The 19,006-nt window shown below is 37.5% G+C and overlaps 1 protein-coding gene across 4 annotated transcripts in view; it reads right to left on the minus strand.

Annotated features, from left to right (window-relative positions):
• Positions 1-19,006, minus strand: part of CCDC191 (coiled-coil domain containing 191) — an 89,951-nt gene that overhangs the window by 26,939 nt on the left and 44,006 nt on the right. For all 4 annotated transcript variants that reach the window (XM_042903716.1, XM_042903715.1, XM_042903717.1 and 1 more), the window contains 5 exons: positions 16,135-16,384; positions 9,137-9,594; positions 8,247-8,359; positions 6,050-6,132; positions 5,189-5,290 (listed from right to left, as the gene is read on the minus strand). In XM_042903716.1, the coding sequence (XP_042759650.1) occupies positions 5,189-5,290; positions 6,050-6,132; positions 8,247-8,359; positions 9,137-9,594; positions 16,135-16,384 (1,006 nt within the window). The remainder of the gene's footprint in view (positions 1-5,188; positions 5,291-6,049; positions 6,133-8,246; positions 8,360-9,136; positions 9,595-16,134; positions 16,385-19,006) is intronic.

Below are 19,006 nucleotides of genomic sequence, written 5' to 3' on the forward strand. Positions count from 1 at the left end.
TAAAAAATTAGGGCATCTTTCTGATTTAAATTATTCAACAAGTGATGTGCAAAAAATAAGACTAATCTGAACGTGTATATGTGCATGTGTATATTTCTCCACCACTACTACTTTGAAAGACCAGGAATTACAGCAAGAATTAAGAAGACTACAGGGCAGTCAACACCATTCCCAAACTCTCTGCCTTCTGTCCACTATAAGCCACCCTTTCATTGTGTTCTGGCACATATTCTGGAACATTTATATACTCCTATAATTTATACCCTTTGCTCTCTGGTATCATGAATTTCTCCCTCACTACTGGATCATTCCCATTGCTATGCAACTATGTACATGTAACTCCCATCTTTAGAAAATAAAATAAGGCAGAAAAAACAATCACCAGCCATGACAGAATCTTCTTTGATCCCATGTGACCCCGATTATACTCATAGTCATGAATGAGCTCCATCTTGCCAAATCAAAGAGTCTGTCCTCTTTTAATTGAACTCAGCACTATTTAGTACAGTTAACTACCATCAACCCCTTTCCAGAAATGGTTTTTCTCTCAGCTTTTTTGACAAAAATTTCTTCTGGTTTTCTTTCTACCTCATTAGCTTCTCATCCTCAGTAATTATTTATACACTCTAGGACTTGGTCTTGGACCCTTATATTTCTTCTCCATCCAATCTCCCAAGCTGATTTCATCCATTCCCAGAGCATTAATAACATTGACATGTTTTTGACTTTCACGTTCCTTACTACAATCTTCATATCCAGGCTTATATATTCAGCTATTTGATACATTCAGTTGGATGTGTAATAGGTATCTCACATTTAACATGCCCCTACTGGACCTTGCAGAAGCCTCCTTAGCATCTTACAGCTCAAATATCACCTCCTCAGAGAAGCCTTTCCATCTTGCTTCCCTCATTCCCCCATTTTACCTCTCCCTCCCTACTTCTTTGTTACCTTGTTTACTTCCTATTCTCCCCAGGTAGCATATAATCTTTGCGAGGGCAGAAGTGTTGTCTATCTTCTCCATTGCTCTATTCTAATACCTAGAATGATGCCTAGCACATAGTAGAGGCTCTATAGATACTTGTTTAGTGAACAAATATGCTTGTTACACAATTATGGAAGACTTAAAAACTTCATCAACTGTCTATTAATCAAAAACATATTTATATATCCATAAAAGTTACTGCCTGATAAATATTACTAGAAAGTAAGCTTTTCAGAAAAATGGACAATGGGATGTTAAAGTTTAGATTTTTTTCTTTTTTATAATTTTTTAAAAATGTGTATTTTTGAGAGAGAGAGAGAGAGAGAGAGAGAGAGAGAGAGAGAGTGTATGCATGAGCGGGGAAGGGGCAGAGAGGGAGACAGGGAGACACAGAATCCAAAGCAGTCTCCAGGCTCTGAGCTGTCAGCACAGAGCCCAATGTGGGGCTAGAACTCATGAGCTGTGAGATCATGTCCTGAGCTGAAGTTGGATGCTTAACTGACTGAGCCACTCAGGCACCCCTAGATTTTTATTTTCAAAAGGTCACTGAATGAGACCCACAAGTGGCCATCATACTGCTACATCTGACAAGCTACCCTGTCAGGGACACAGAAACACTAAGCCACCATCACTTGGATCATCAATGAATGACCATGCTGTCCCAGGTCATACTTCCTGCCATAGCTACAGTGGCCTCCTCTGAAGAATGCAGAATTTCTAGCACCAGCTAAAATGTAGGTAACAAGGTTGGCCCTTTCAGAAAGGGCAGTCATGTCTTAACCCTGAACCATTTCTTTCTGAATATACAGGACAAATTTGTCATAGGCTTATCCCTAAGGAATTGTTTTAGTTCTTTTATCCTGAAACATGTCAAAGGACTTATCTTGTATTTCTTATCCAAAGAAATACATGAGACTGCCCCAGAAACCTTCTCTACCATATCAACAGTAGGGTTGCTCATCTATGTAATTAGAAAATATGGTACCTCATACTGTAAACAGATAATAAGAAAAAAAAAATCCCAACTAGAAGAAGAGAAGCAGGCTCCCATCAAATACATCCAGGATGTGACTGATTCAGAGAAGTCATAGCAGGCACTAGTTCAGAAATGTCATTATCTTTTTGTCCAGAGGAATAATGCTGCCATGGCCTTGGTGGTTGCTTACTAGGAATGGCTGTATCAAGTACACGAGGAGGTAAAGAATTGCCTGTGCAGAATATGATGCATCAGAAGGAAAAAGACCTCATGATAAACTGGGTAGAGAAATACACTGTGGAGAGCATGACTGCCCAGAAGCAAAGGAGACAACTGTCAAATGTATTTTAGATCTGAAGCTGCTTGCAAAGAAAGCTCAAACACAGTTTGAACATGCATCTATCTTTATTGAAACAGCTATAGTAGATTTACTAAATGGAAACTAGTCTATATGACACATCTCTTGGTCTACCATTTTGGACTAATGTTATATTTTATCTGCAGGTCATAGTGATAGGGAGGTTCCCACCTTTTTGCAGGCTTTTGCTCTAGGAACTCCGCCAGGCTGTCACAGAGAGAATCGAGGGAATCCAGATAAAGTTCCTACCATGGTTCTGGCTCGGGGAGAGTAACAGCAGTCACTGTGAAATCTGCCCAAACCATTCTCCCTTGGGAAACAAAGCCTTCATCTGCAAGTGGCCCTACTTCAGTGTACTAGTGGACTGCTACTGCAGCTGGGGGGGAAGAGAGCTCTGCCCAGACTTGCCCCCCATATCTCACCTAAGTGGAGGGGGAACCTCACACAGGCAAAGGCTTTAAGGTTACAGACTGAGCTAGCGGATACCGAAAGGGAAGAGTAAACAATGAGAATGCTATATTTGTATGGACATAAGATTTTTCATATTGAAGAAAGTCAAGTATCTACCAAAGTGCCCAAAGTGATGGTGTTAGGAAGTGGGGCCTTTGGGTGCTTAGGTCATGAGGGTGGAGCCCTCAGAATGGGATTTGCTGTCATAAAAGAGACCCCACAAAGCTCCCTAGCTCTTTCCACTACGTGAAGACACAGCAAAAAGTTAGAAAAACTGGAAAAATCGGTGAAATCTGATTTCACAAAGCTCCTTAGCTCTTTCCACTACGTGAAGACACAGCAAAAAAGTTAGAAAAACTGGAAAAATCAGTGAAATCTGAATAATGTCTGGTGTTAATAGTAATGTAATAATGTTGGTTTCTTAGCTTTGACAAACGTACCATGGTAATATAAGATGGTAACATTAAAGGAGAAACTGAAACTAAGTGAGGGTTGTAGGAAATCTCCCTGTACTACCTTTGCAACTTTTTTGTAAGCCTAAATTATCCAAAAGAAAAAGTTTATTTTTTAAAAATGATGGGTATTAAGGAGGGTACTTGTGATGAGCACTCGGTGTTGTATGGTAAGTGATGAGTCACTAAATTCTACACTTGAAACAAATATGTTAACATTTTAGTAGTAATGCTCTATGTTAACTAACTTAATTTAAAAACTTAAAAAATGACCTTCAGCATATAATAGGTTTTGAAGAATTGTGAATGACAAGTGAAAAAACTCATGATAGACTCTGAAATGCAAAAAAGGAGCTTAAAAGCTACATACACCGCCCCTTCCCCCACCCCAGGTTATCAGTCTATTAAGAGAGAGATGCTTAGAGAAAAAGAAGTAAATATACTAAGGTATTAAATAGTTACCTCTTAGTGCTGAGCTCATAGATTTAAAAAAAGTTTTTTTTTGGTATTCTCAAATGTTCTGCAATGAACAGTAATATAAGATGTATTGACTTTGTATCATTGTGTTTAAGTATTTTTAATTTTACATCACGGTATTTAAGTTATGGGACAGCAACAAGAAGAGTAAACATCACTCAACAACTTTACTTCCTCTTCTGGGGAAGGAGCTAGTATGCTTTCACTTGTACGCAGGACAGTTGTATCAAGTTAAGCAGAATTATGATCTTGTTGTTGTCTTTATTTGGAGATCAAGTGTGAGTTAAGAAGATATGTATGGATGCCAAGTTGATAAGGGGTAGACTTGTTAATTTTATGTGTTAACTTGAATGTGCCACAGGATGCCTACATGAAACATTTAGGGGTGTGTCTGTGAATGTGTTTTGGGATGAGATTAGCATTTGAATCTATGGACTTTGTAGACTGTCCTCCCAAATGTCCAAATGGCATCGTCCAAGGAACAATTTGCCTCTTTTTTCTTTCTGGCTGCCTGCTTGAGATGGGACATTGGTCTTGTCCTGCTCCTAATGTGGAATCTATACCATCAATTATCCTGGTTTCAGGCCTTCAGACTCAGACTGGAATTACATTGCTGGCTTTTCTGGGTCTACAGTTTGCAGATGGCAGACTGTGGGACTTCTCAATCTCTATAATCATGTGAGCCAATTCCTCATAATAAATCTCTTCCTTATACATATATCTTATTGCTTCCATTTCTCTGTAGAATCATGACTAATACAATTTCCAATTTGAATCTCTTTCCTACAAAAAGATCTATAATATCCCCCAAATCTTAATAGGTCTTGCCTTATATGACTCTCTTGATCTCCTTTGGACTTTGAGGCACAAGACAGCATATGCTGGACTACATTGTCTGACAGGTGTGCAATTTTAGGCCTTATCTTTCCAACCAGAATTTAATAATCTTGAAAGTAAAAGTTTCAGCTCTTATTTCTTCTGTGTGTATTTTCCTCCATTTGTTCACTTATTTGTTCATTCATCTATTCACTCATTCAACACACTTGCTGAGTTCCTACTATATGCCTACTATACTGCTAACCAAAACAACAGTGAGCAGCACCAGACTGCTCCCTTTATTCTCAAGGAGATTTCAGTTTAGTTGGGGATGCTGAAATCAATAAGACAACCACAAAACATATGCTTAATTACAAGCCCTGGTAATGCTTTGAAGAAAACACATTCCAGAGTCCATTAAGGGGAACTTAACTTAACCTTGGGTGGAGAAGAGAGTGTACAAGGCAAGAAAGGCTAATCTGGAAGAAGTTCTGTTTAAGCTGAAGAATGAGCAGGTTTTCACTAACTAAGGTAGAAAAAAAGGGTAGAGGTGTGAAAAGAGTGTTCTGGTTGGAAGTTCTGGGATGGAGAAGGTGCAGAGGGCCACAGTAATGCACACAATAGGCTTTAAGAGACAGGTGCTATGTATGGCTGACCAAACATTTGCTACAAACCATTTTCTGCAGTCTCTTCTCTTCTTGTTTTTTCTTAAGCTGAGCTTCCTTTTCTTCTGCTTCCCTCTTCTGACGGTCCTCCTCTTGGGCCTTTAACTGGGCCTAATCAACATTAGAGTCAGTAAACAATAAGAATGCTATATTTGTATGGACATAAGATTTTTCATATTGAAGAAAGTCAAGTATCTACCAAAGTGCCCGCTCTGTCCCTGGAAGAAGCCTATACTTCATGATAGAAGTAGAAAACCCAACAAATAGGTGATCACTTGTGTAACTTAAAAGTATCTCCAAAATAATTATCTTCTACTTGGGAAGGTGATACTAAGCAAGAAAAGGACATTACTTTTTCAGTAAAAAATAATTACTTTTTAGTTATTTTCACCTGTGAAACACTAAGTCCAAACTCTATAAAGTGTCGGAAATTTCTTTCATTTCACACTCAAACCCCCCCCCCCAAACTGTTGGAACTATTTATTTTTTCTTACTAGGTACAAAATTTACTTTTGACAGTCTAGGTCACAACTCTGTACGACAGGAACTACTCACCTTTGCAGCTTACCAGATCAGACATCTAAATCTAAATGTGCAGATCTTCCCAATTGCTGGCTCTCATCAACTTTTATAACATTTCCTTCCTGCTACACTAATGGTGTTTCTGTTTTTTACCTTTGTTTTCCTAAAATTTTCAGAGTTCAGGCCAGTGGGTAAAAAGCCATTTCTAAAGTTGACCTAGCTCTCTTGTCTCAAAACACTTAAACAAGCTGTTTTTTGTTTAAAAAAAATGAGGATCATTTTTTTTTTTTTTTAAATAAAGACCTATACCAATCTTTTTTCTTGCCTGGGGTTTCATTCTTGATTTACCAATTTCTCCTCTTCTTGTTTTTTCTTCCTCTCTGCCAAGATCTGCCTACGTTCAGCTCGCTGAACTGCTCTCTCTTCCATGGCTAGAAAATAGTAACAGAGCTCCGATATAAAAAATATAAGGAACATTGCAAAAGAAATGTCTCCACATTTTATAGCAAAATTTAGTGTTACTGTTAGGGTTTTCTTGCCGGTTGGGTGTTTACAATCTCAGAAACATTTATTTATTTGTTGGTAAATATATAAATAAAAAATTCATATAAAATAGAAGTTGTAGTTGCTATTTATAAATATATGAGTATATATGTGTTACTTATATACCCCGTACAAGTTAAAGACCTAAAATCCTATCCTCAGCAGTGATGAACAATTTGCAAATTGTTTTTTTGTTTACTTTTCTATTAGAATAAATATTTACTGATTTAAATAAGAGAATGTGCCTTGATGATACTTTTCTTAATGAAACCCAGAAACCAGAATTCTTTTTTAAGTAGGCTTCACGCCCAGCATGGAGCCCAACGCGGGGCTTGAACTCATGACCCTGAGATCAAGAGTCGGGCGCTTAACCGACTGAGCCACCCAGGTGCCCCCAGAAACCAGAATTTTAATTTGATCATTACTTTAACGAATGTAGAAAACTTTAAATACATCTGACACAGACTTTGACAGTACAATCAGTCTTCAAATCCCATTGGGTCTGCTATTTTTTCCCTAAGTCATTATACTACATACATACATGTAAGTATGTCTGTAGGTGAAACAACAACAACAAACTGAAGTTTGGGGTCACGATGAATATATTAAAATCTAGTTTTAAGGCATGAATAGATATCCAGATGGGCAGAAAATGGAATTGTACTAGGCATTTAGAGAACTGGCATCTGAGTGAATTCAAGTGTCAGACTCCTGTGCTTGACAGTCTATTAAATATCGATCCAAAAGAAGCAAATGTGCAAGATGGTCTGATAATATGACTCTGTCATCAGTTGGGCTTTTACAGGAAGATGGGCACGGGTGGGAGGAGTATCAAGTTCTGCCCACCTAAGTCAGCCAAGTTACTTTTGGTTCCTTGTGCCGTGATAGGAAAAATTTAAGTCCAACTTTCAAGAATTAATAAACAAAAAACTCACCAGGCTATTTCTTACAGATATTAAGTGTCTGCTTTCCTAGAAAAAGAATAGTGGGAAAGCTGCAGATGGCGGCAGTGAGGCTGTCTTCAAGGAGGCAGAAATAGACTACAGGATTAAAGCAAGAGCCCTGAGGAGCAGAGTCTTTGGTAATAAGCGCTTTCCCCATGTTTTCTAGAGCGAATCATTAAAGACTACTTGAAAAGGAGCCTGCAGTTCTAAAATATGATAACCGCTTGATCCAAACAATAATTTTTTAAAAACAAGCACACTGAACTAGGCATTTCCTGACCATCCTCAGGGGTAGACAAAGATGGCATAGATTGCCGTCCTGGCAAAGAGTCAATGCAAAGCCTGCTACTTTCTTCATGAAAAGGAAGGACTTCGGGCACAGCGTGCCTTCAGGTGACGTCACTTGTTATTAGGGCAACTATCTTGCCATAGGTGAAAAATCAGATTTACAAACCACAATATAACTGAACTGCTAATGTGCCTACCTCTACATACAAACATATACAGTGCATGACTGAGTATTCAGTAAAAACAATTAGCAGATTCACTAGGTGGAGAATGCTTTTCTCTCATAGCATTATTTGGTTTAAATAATGATTACCACATGCATCAAAATGTTATTATCACCATCAAGGTACAACTCATTATAAGATGATGTAGTAACTTGATGTGGATTGCTGTAAATGGATCAATATTTTAAGGTTAACAAAGTATAAAGTCAGGTGATCTTTATCAGTGTTTGTTGTTAGCAGTTACTCAGAGTTTTCTCATTAGTGTAACTGTCCCATTTTTTTCCCACAGTCCAAATCTCATATTGCAGAAAGATGATGCATCTTTCAGTTTGTTTTTGTTCTTTTTGTATTGGTTGGGAAGGCCAAAAAGTTTGGCAGAAGGGGCAGGAAAAAAGCCGTGGAACTCTCTGGTGCACTGGTCTCCTCACATCTTTGACCAGGTTCTGCCAAGTCTCAAAACCCAGGAGTTGCTGGGATTCAGTCCCAGCATATCCCATTTCAGGAAGGAAGATAACCCCCACCAGACCACCACCAAGACCGCCCTGCCTTTCAGTATGGGGTGGGGTGCCATCAGCTGCCTTGGGTTCCTTCTGGCTCCAGAGAGAGAATTTTGGGAGTCACTTCTACTACCATCAGTTCCAGGGGAAGCAACAGGCGAGCTGGGGGTTAAAAAAAAAAAAAAAAAAAAAGGAAAGAATTCAGACCAATAACCAGCATTGTTCAAAACTCTTGAGCCTGAGGAACTCAAAGCATTTCACAAATTTTCATTAATCTTTACTCTCTAAGATAACTGCATATTATACCCACTCGATAAATTGGTGTGAGGAGGCATGGGAAGGTTGAGTGACTGTCCTCAGTCTGCAAGGTGAGTAAGGTGCTCAGACTCCCATCCCAGGGCTTCAAATCAATAGGTATCTATCACCCACTTCTTATCCTACCATTTATCACATGTATTGAGTATGTCACAAGCATATCTGAAACCACTTTTGAGAAATCTGGATTCTTATTTCAGGCTCAAAGATGTTTACTTTTATCCAAACCAACTACACATTTAACCTAGGTATCTAGCCAGTCCAGGGGATGCTCTATTTGCACCTGATATTGTCCAACCTGGCTTCTCAGGACTAAACATAATCAGAAACCCAGAAATCAAGTTAGAGTAAGCAAGGAAGCATTATTCTCTTTTACTGGTATAGCAACAGGGCTCCTCAGACAAAGATAGCCACAACACAAATGCTAACTATACAACTCATAGGTCGCTAGTGGCCTCAAATATCTATGAGAAAGGGGCTTCTTTCTTTTGAGAGTACACAATAAAAGAAAGGGAGAGATCATGGAGCCTGGAAGCTGGGCAAAGAAGTTCAGGGGCCTCTCAAACACTAGGTGAAAAAACCCAAATCATGAGTCCAAAGAGTGTTCTGATATAATGGACATACTTTGGAAGCACCTGGCAGGTTCTCTTAGGTTCTTTTCCTCTGGGGTTTGACAGCTGGCAGCTCTGTGCATCTGTGACTGCTGCAGCCCTCTCTGCTGCCCACCGAGCCTCTGCTAACCGCTGGCTTTCCTTCAGCTCTAGAATTGTTTTCTGCTGTTCCTGAAGTTTCTTCTTTTGCTTTTCAATCAATTGTTGCTGGAAGACATGGCGGTTATGGAAATGACCCATGCACATGGATTCTGCTTTCTGGCTGGTGGTTCTGATGATCTTGTTGCTGCCAGGCTGTTGGGACGGCTCAACATCCTGAGTCTCGTGCTGCTTATTGTCATATGTGTTCAAAGGGACATGCTGGAAGGGAAAATGCAAGCTGCTCTTTGTTGGTCTTCCTAGGTGGGGGCTGGGCATGCAATCACTGCTCCCTGAGGGAGGCTTTTCCCACAAAGGCGGCCCACCAGTCACCTGAGAAAGAAGGAGCATGTTACAGTTCAGCTATTTAAAGGACTATGTTGAAGAGATCCAACCTCATCTAGTCAGCCTTGTTTGGTTCAATGGCACAACTGCCCTGTGCTTTTGGCCTGGCTATCTCAGAGGCTACCAGCCGTAGATCTGTGAGCTGTTCTCAGAATGTGCACTGCTGCTCACCATGGAAACTAGGTGGGCGAGTGGCTACAGTTGTACAAACCATTGCCGTGGGCCAGAACATTTACAATAAGAAAACTGTGCTCTTAGAAATTTCTAATTTGGATAGATCATTTGTCAATTAGGCAGGATTATTCCAGATATATATTACAGGAATTTTAATCTGCATGAATTAACTCTGAATTTTGTGGCAAAGGATATACTCTCCGTCAAGAATGTTTGAAAACTGGGGCACCTGGGTAGCTCAGTCGGTTGAGCATCGACTTTGGCTCAGGTCATGATCTCGTGGTTCATGAGTCTGAGCCCGCATGGGGCTCTGTGCTGACAGCTCAGAGCCTGGAGCCTGCTTCGGATTCTGTGTCTCCCTGTCTCTGTCTCTCCCCCACTTGTGCTCTCTCTCTAAAAAATAAAGAAATAAACTTTCAGAAAAAAATTAAATGAAAAAGAATGTTTGAAAACTAGCAAATACCTTTACAAATGAATAATAGCTCTGTTCTCTCAATGCCCCTCTTGCCACAAATAAATTAATCACAGGGTATGTATGTATGTTATTTATTCACCTATTCATTCATTTATTTTCAGAATCAAAGCCTGGATTAAAGTTTATAGTCTCCAGCTATTCCCAGACTATCTGTGGGAAATATTTGCAAGCCCATGACCACTGGGCAAATATCTGCATTATATAATACTATTATCGATAATACAATATTTTAGCATATGAGTTAAAGCTTTATCATATAACAGACCTCATTCAACAGACTGAGATATCATACTTATTATTCGTTCGTATAAGTTCTATATAGAGGGGGAGGAAACAGAATTCTTAATCAGAAAAACTAATCCTGACCAAAATAACACATAGTTAAAATGTCTCTTCTAGGTTCTGTGTCCTAAGGTCTGACCAGTTTTTGATTCTGCCATCTGCGATGATACAGGGAGAAAAATACTATGAACTATCTTATATCTTAGAAGCTTTTAGCTAGAGGGTACCATACTAAATATTTTTCACGATGATGGAAATATTTCCTATAGACTCAGCTAAAGTGAAAAATATGGTATATGGAAACTCTGACATGTTAAAGACTAAAAAATAACCTTCTACTTCAGAAATGTCAATGGATATTTATTTGTGAGAACATCTGCTTAAGTAATTTAGCATCAAGCAGGGTATACGTTTTAGGCCCTTTTAAACTTTGTGATAATGGTGCATTATTAACCCAGCAAGACTGTAAAAGCCTTGGGTACAGCAAAATTTCATTTGGATCACAGTAACTTTTCAAGGTAAAAATAAAAGAATGAAAGAAAGTTTAACAGTACTTGCTGTATTTGGTGAAACAGGACTGAACAGGCTGGTGTAATTAGTGAAAATCATCTATAAGCTGATAATTTTGAAAAATTTCAAGGTATAATGTATGCATCTGTGGTACATTAGTCACTTTAATTGTGTTATTAGTGAGCATCTTACTAAAGATTTTATATTTTATTTGTGTTATATTCTACACTGTGGAAAAAGTTAGGGTTTATCTAATAACCTACAGAATATTATATCCTTTTATTTCCACTTGCTTTATTTTTTATAATATTCTTTTAAGAATATCTTTTTCAGAGTTGATTTCAGAGATTTAAAGGCTTTTATTTCTTTTTATATCTTACATATAGTAAGAAAATTAGACATAGTAACTTTTCTGTTTTATGAAAATAAAAAATACTTTGTTGTCTTTTCTAAATTTAAAGATAACAACAGTGTAACTTTGTAAAGTAAAAGGTTCCACACAGCTATTTCTTAAGATAGAGGACTCTCCTGGGTCTCAATGGAAGTAAAATTATCTAGCTGACATAAAGGTTGATAAATTGCCTAGGGGAAGGTACCAAAATGTTACATAAGTCCCAATAAGCATCCTCATGATAGCCCTTTGCTAAGAGACTAGGTTTAAATTAAAACCAGCCTACTTACTGGCAGAAATCAGGGTAAAAAGCAAGACTGGGGCCTCTTTAGTGCCCAGTTTATTTTACATGTCTGAGTTAAGTGCTCAACAGTGTTATGTGAAAGATTGGAGGGGTTTGGGGTGAAGGTGAGGTGGTAGGGGACCTTCCCCAAAGGGCTTTTCAAATATGACAAGTATAATTATGAAAGAAAAAAATCTATAAAAACTTAACTCTGTATAGTACCAAACACCAAAACTTACCCAAAGGACAAAAAAAATGAAACAATTTTGCAAAATACGTCATAATAAAAGCATCAATAGTCTAATATAAAGAGCTCTACAAATAAGAAAAATATATATAATCAAGCAAAAAAAAAGTATAACGACATGAAGAGACAAGTCACTAAATATCTATATCCATTTTCATATATATATATATATATATATATATATATATAGTCATTACAAAAAATATTTAACCCCAAAAAACAAGAGTCCAGGGCCCGATGGCTTTCCAGGGGAATTCTACCAAACATTTAAGGAAAAGTTAATACCTATTCTTTTGAAGCTGTTCCAAAAAATAGAAATGGAAGGAAAACTTCCAAACCCTTTCTATGAAGCCAGCATTACCTTGATTCCAAACCAGACAGAGACCACACTAAAAAGGAGAACTATGGACCAGTTTCCCTGATGAACATGGATGCAAAAATCCTCAACAAGATATTAGCCAACCAGATCCAACAATACATTAAGAAAATTATTCACCATGACCAAGCGGGATTTATACCTGGGATGCAGGGCTGGTTCAATATCCGCAAAAACAATTAACGTGATTCATCACATCAATAAAAAAGGGACAAGAACCATATGATCCTCTCAATAGATGCAGAGAAAACATTTGACAAAATACAGCATCCTTTCTTAATAAAAAACCTCAAGAAAGTAGGGATAGAAGGAGCATACCTCGAGATCATAAAAGCCATATATGAACAACCCAACGCTAATATCATCCTCAATGGGGGAAAGCTCTCAGTTTTTAGGTTTCAGCTCTAAGGTCAGGAACAAGACAGGGATGTCCACTCTCGCCACTGTTATTCAACATAGTATTGGAAGTCTTAGCCTCAGCAATCAGACAACATAAAGAAATAAAAGGCATCCAAATCAGCCAGGAGGAGGTCAAACTTTCACTCTTCGCAGATGACATGATACTCTATATGGAAAACCCAAAAGATTCCATCAAAAAAACTGCTAGAACTGATCCATGAATTCAGCAAAGTTGCAGGATATAAAATCAGTGCCCAGAAAACGGTTGCATTCCTATTCACCAATAATGAAGCAACAGAAAGAGAAATCAAGGAATTGATCCCATTTCCAATTGCACCAAAAACCATAAAATACCTAGGAATAAACCTAACCAAAGAGGTGAAAAATTGATACACTTAAAAATATAGAAAGGTTATGAAAGAAACTGAAGAAGACACAAAAAATGGAAAAACATTCTATGTTCCTACATAGGAAGAACAAATATTGTTAAAATGTCTACTAACCAAAGCAATCTACATATTCAATGCAATCCCTATCAAAATAACACCAGCATTCTCCACAGAGCTAGAACAAACAATCCCAAAATTTGTATGGAACCAGAAAAGACCCCGAATAGCCAAAGCAATCTTGAAAAAGAAAACCTAATCAGGAAGCATCACAATCCCAAACTTCAAGCTGTATTAGAAAGCTGTAATCATCAAGACAGTATGATACTGACACAAAAACAGACACTCAGATCAATGGAACAGAATAGAGAGAACCCAGAAATGGGCCCACAAACGTATGGCCAACTAATCTCTGACAAAGCAGGAAAGAATATCCAATGGAATAAAGACAGTCTCTTCAGCAAGTGGTGCTGGGAAAACTGGACAGCGACAGGCAGAAGAATGAACCTGGACCACTTTCTAACACCATACACAAAAATAAACTCAAAATGGATGAAAGACCTCAATGTAAGACAGGAAGTCATCAAAATCCTCGAGGAGAAAGCAGGCAAAAACCTCTTTGACTTTGGCTGCAGCAACTTCTTACTCAACACGTCTCCAGAGGCAAGGGAAACAAAAGCAAAAATGAACTACTGGGACCTCATCAAAATAAAAACCTTCTGCACAGCGAAGGAAACAATCAGCAAAACTCAAAGGCAACTGATGGAAAGGGAGAAGATATTTGCAAATGACCTATCAGATAAAGGGTTAGTATCCAAAATCTATAAAGAACTTCTCAAACTCAACACCCAAAAAACAAATAATCCAGTGAATAAATGGGCAAAAGACATGAATAGACACTTCTCCAAAGAAGACATCCAGATGGCCAACTGACACAGGAAAAAATGCTCAACATCACTCATCATCAGGGAAATACAAATCAAAACCACAATGAGATACCACTTCACACCTGTCCAAACAACTCAGGCAACAACAGATGTCAGTGAGGATGCGGAAAAAGAGCTCTTTTGCACTGCTCGTGGGAATGCAAACTGGTGCAGCCACTCTGGAAAACAGTATGGAGGTTCCTCAAAAAATTAAAAATAGAACTACCCTATGACCCAGCAATTGCACTATTAGGTATTTATCTAAGGGATACAGGTATGCTGTTTTGAAGGGGCACATGCACCCCCATGTTTATAGCAGCACTATCAACATTAGCCAAAGTATGGAAAGAGCCCAAATATCCATCGATGGATGAATGGATGAAGAAGATGTGGTATATATACACAATGGAGTATTACTCGACAGTCAAAAAGAATGAAATCTTGCCATTCACAACTACATGATGGAACTAGAGGGTATTATGCTAAGTGAAATTAGTCAGAGAAAGACAAATATAATATAACTTCACTTCTATGAGGACTGTAAGACACAGGACAGATGAACACAAGGGAAGGGAAGCAAAAATAATATAAAAACAGGGAGGAGGACAAAACATAAGAGACTCTTAAATATGGAGAACAAACAGAGGGTTACTGGAGGGGTTGTGGGAGGGGGGATGGGCTAAATGGGTAAGGGGCATTAAGGAATCTACTTCTGAAATCATTGTTGCACTATATGCTAACTAATATGGATGTAAATAAAATAAAAAAAGAAAGCTCATTAAGAAAATATTTAACCTCACTAATAAAAAAATGCAAATGTTGAAGCAATAATAAGATAAAAATATTTTACCTATCAACTTAGCAAAAATGAAAAATGTGTTATTAGACAGGAAAATAGGCATTTCTTTGGCAAAACCTTTGTGGAAGGGCAATTTGGTAAGTCTTTAAATGGGCATTCTATTTTTAGGTATTTATCCTAAGTACAAAGCATTTAAGTAAAAATGGATGCGTGCAAAGATTTCGTTACAATGATGTTCACTGAAGCACTGAAGCACTGTTCGCAATAGCGGCAAACTGGAAACAACTTAAATGTCCGGCAATAGAGAAAAAGGTAAACATATCCTAGCTTAGGGTTCATGATAGAGTATCCACAGCCATTACAAAATGATGGTACAGAATGGTAGTGCTTCACCAAGGGGTATTCATCAGGGTCATTTGTGAAACTTAAAAAAAATACAGGTGCCCAACAACCAGAAATTCTGATTTAACAGGTCTCATCTGTGGTTTAGTCTCAGTTGAGAACTACTGTTGCAGAAGTAGATTTAGTGGCATAGAAAATTCACATGTTATATTATAAAATTATGAATTATTTTTTTTAGAAAAACAGCATAGTTATATAGTTATTAAGAAGGAAAAAAATGGCCTTACTTTCTCTGTATTATGAAAAACTAGATATCTTCAGTCACTTGAAGAAACGTTAAGTTATATAAATATTAAAGAGAAAAATTTACATATGCATGAATAGAGAAAAGACTATATGGCTGTATTTCAACATGTTATTGGTGGTTATCTCCAGATGATGGAATTATAGGCTACTTTTCTTTTTCCTCTCTCATTTTCTCCTATCAAATTACAATAATTAACATACGATTTTCTTATTAGACAAAAACTTTAAAATTCCATATATATATATACATAGATATATATATATATATATGTTGTAACTCAGTTAGAAAGGAAATGTCTGATGATCAAGTAAGAGGAATTCAAAAGGTATAAACAATCTTTATCTATTTGTGAAAGAGTCTTTCATTTATTGTAAATTCCCTCTCTATATTATGTCCCTACCGAGTCTCAACTATACCAAAGTTTATATGTGATATATAAAAACAAGATTCAGCTCAAGAAAATAAACACTGACTGAAAGGTAACCTTTGTGTACTATAAACAGCTTTCATCTTTTAGATAGCCCAGTCAAGGCAATCTGACAGTGGCTAATATATCCTAGGCTATACAGGTGCAGAGCTCAGATGCCAGTGTTTAATAAGTAGAAGGCCAAGCAAAGGAAAAACATTGTACCTCTCCATTTCTTACAGGTGCATCCACCATGGCTGCTGCTTCCTCAAGTAGACTGATGCCAGGTGACCCATTTGCACTGAGTTTCCCTAGTGATGCTGCCATCAGCAGCTCATTCATTCTCTTCCTGGTTTCCTTCTTAGTTTGTGCCAGCTCTCTCTTTAGGATCTCTGCACGATGCCAATGCTGCCATTCTGTAAAGTGGTGTCGGAGAACTTGTTTCCGGTTATATTCAGTGGCCAGTTGTTGTTTTCTAAGCAACAAAGTTCTTCCGTTAAAAAGAAGAAGCCATTTATCGCTTGTTAGTTGATAATATAAATGAGACAAGTCTAAAGGAGTCCCAGAAATACTCCATCTTACCTCCAGTTTATCCTTTTATTTAAGCTAAAATGGAATCACTTTATCAAATTCCCTGGTGCAAAAGGTCTGCTAGTAGAGGGCATTAGTACCTTAAGACATTACCTCAGAAGAAGGAATTCTATCATGTCACAAAGACATACTACATTTTCTAAATTACCATAAAATAGTAAAAGGGAGCAAAGAGAACAGGCATATAAAGAACTACATTTATTTTTTTTAAGTTTACTTATTTTGAGAGAGACAGAGAGACCACACGTGCAAGTGAGCGGGAGAGGGGCAGAGAGAGAGAGGGAGAGAGAGAGGATCCCAAGCAGGCTCTGTGCTGTGAGCGTGAGCCTGATTCGGTGCTTGAACTCATGAACCGTTAGATCATGACCTCAACCGAAATCAAGAGTTGAACGCTTAACTGACTGGGCTGCCCAGGAGCCCCTAAATAACTACTTTTAAAAAGATGAATGCATGAGGGAGATTTCAGCCATGCTTGCAAATGAAGACAGGTTTGGGAGAAAGGGAATGGAACAAGATTTAACAAGTGAACTGTCAATAACAAATTAAGTATAAAACTTACAAAAGTCAGTATGAAACCAGGAGGGTGGATCTTAGGAAAGAACTTGATCAGACACAGGATCTCTAAAGAGAAGGATTCATTTACCAAATGCTTAAACTGAATGAATAAAACACTGCCTTGCTAAACACTAGACAAGTGTGAAAGACGTGTCAGAGATAAGGCACTTGCCCACATGGAACTCATTCAGAGTCTAGTAATGAGTCTGGTTAATTCTCTTTGTAAGGAAGACCTTTTTTTGATTCCCAGATACTTCATGACATTAGGAGACATCACTGAGTGGAGTTGGGTAATGCTTGTTGCTACACTCCCTTCCCAAAGGGGATCTCCATTAAGAGACATTTTTCTGACAGCCATTTGAGAATTCAAGCATGGAGGTCTCTGAGCACTAAAAGTGGATAATTATTGTCCCTGAATAAGTAAGCTATAGAGTTTGGAACTTATTATATTGCATCAGGGGTCAGTTCTGAGGTTTAAAATCTATTATCTAGACACCTACTTGATTTTATCTTGTAAAAGTGACTCGAATATGCTCTCTAGAATACAATTTGTATACCCATTTCTGTTGAATATCCATAATGCTTAACACTCCTCAAAGACTCTTTGGGGTTACATAAAAAAAAATCATAAAGTTCTTAAGTCACTGAGTCAGGAGAACATTTCTAGAGTTCTTAAATGTTTAAGTGACTTTTAAATCTTTTTTGACTGGCACCTACAGTAAGAAAAATGTTACACCGTGGCTCAACATACAAGTTTATAGGTATATGTGTATGTTTGAAACAAAAACATATCTAAATGAAACAAAAGTTTCACCAAACAATATTTACCCTTACTACCAGAGGTGCATTCTGACATTTCTGATGCATTCGATTTCTTTAAAAAATAGCTCATCTTGAGTCTGATTTCAGGTCCCATTAATGGGTTAAAACCCTTAGTTTGAAAAAGACTATTCTAGTATTATAGAATTTAACCTATGTCAGAGGCATTGGATGAAACAACCAATTGGTGAGAGTAGAGTCCACTGAAATAATGAAATTCAGGATAAACACTAACAACAACTCTGCCAACAGTGGATTTCATTGTATTTAATTGCTTCCTTCTACTGTATTAATGTAGGTACTCAATATTTGATTAACAGACTGATGTCTTTGTGATAAAAGTACAATATAGGTGGTAATATAAACATTTATACATGGAGTTTAATTTGATGGAAATAAATTATCTAGTATGAGACAGAATAACCTTGAAATAAAAATTTTAGAGGAAATAGGGATAATAAATCAGGTAGCAATGCAGGTAAGAAAAAGCTCCCAAAATACCAATGTTTAAATAGTGAAAGAAATAGAAAGCCTATAGCACTTTTCTTAAGTAAGTGAAAATCATAAATTTCCACTGGATAGAAGATGTATATTGCTCTGTCTGATTAATGTGAAATTCAATTTACATCAATCTGCTCAGGAAGGGGGGGGAGTGTGAAATTTATCTGATGTGTTAATTTCATGTCTTTACAGCATAAACAGCAAAAAGTGATCTAGGATTCTGACTGTCATGGAAGAAGTTATTTGGACACTATAAAAAGGGAAAGAGAAAAATATTTCTGCAAGTATAACAAAAAGACTAAACAGTAAGAAAATGGGTAAAAATTTCATGTTCACCATAGTGCTTAGAGGCCACTCTATAATGACTATGTAGGGGATTTCAAAGTGTGTTTAAAATATCTACATTTGAGGGTTGTGATGGAAGAGTAGACATGAAGAAGGCAGGGATCCAGAGACAAGGCTGGTTTTACTCCCGTTCCTCTGCAGTTCACCTCAGCAGAGTGACAATAGTCCAAATAAGCTAATTTCTATACTTTTTAAAAGATTAACACTAAAAACATAAATATTTCTGAAACTGAAAAATCACTTATGTCTTAAAACCTCAATCCAATGCAATACTAAGGTATGCTAA

This window comes from Panthera leo, chromosome C2 (assembly GCF_018350215.1).
Source record: "Panthera leo isolate Ple1 chromosome C2, P.leo_Ple1_pat1.1, whole genome shotgun sequence".
NCBI lineage: Eukaryota > Metazoa > Chordata > Mammalia > Carnivora > Felidae > Panthera > Panthera leo.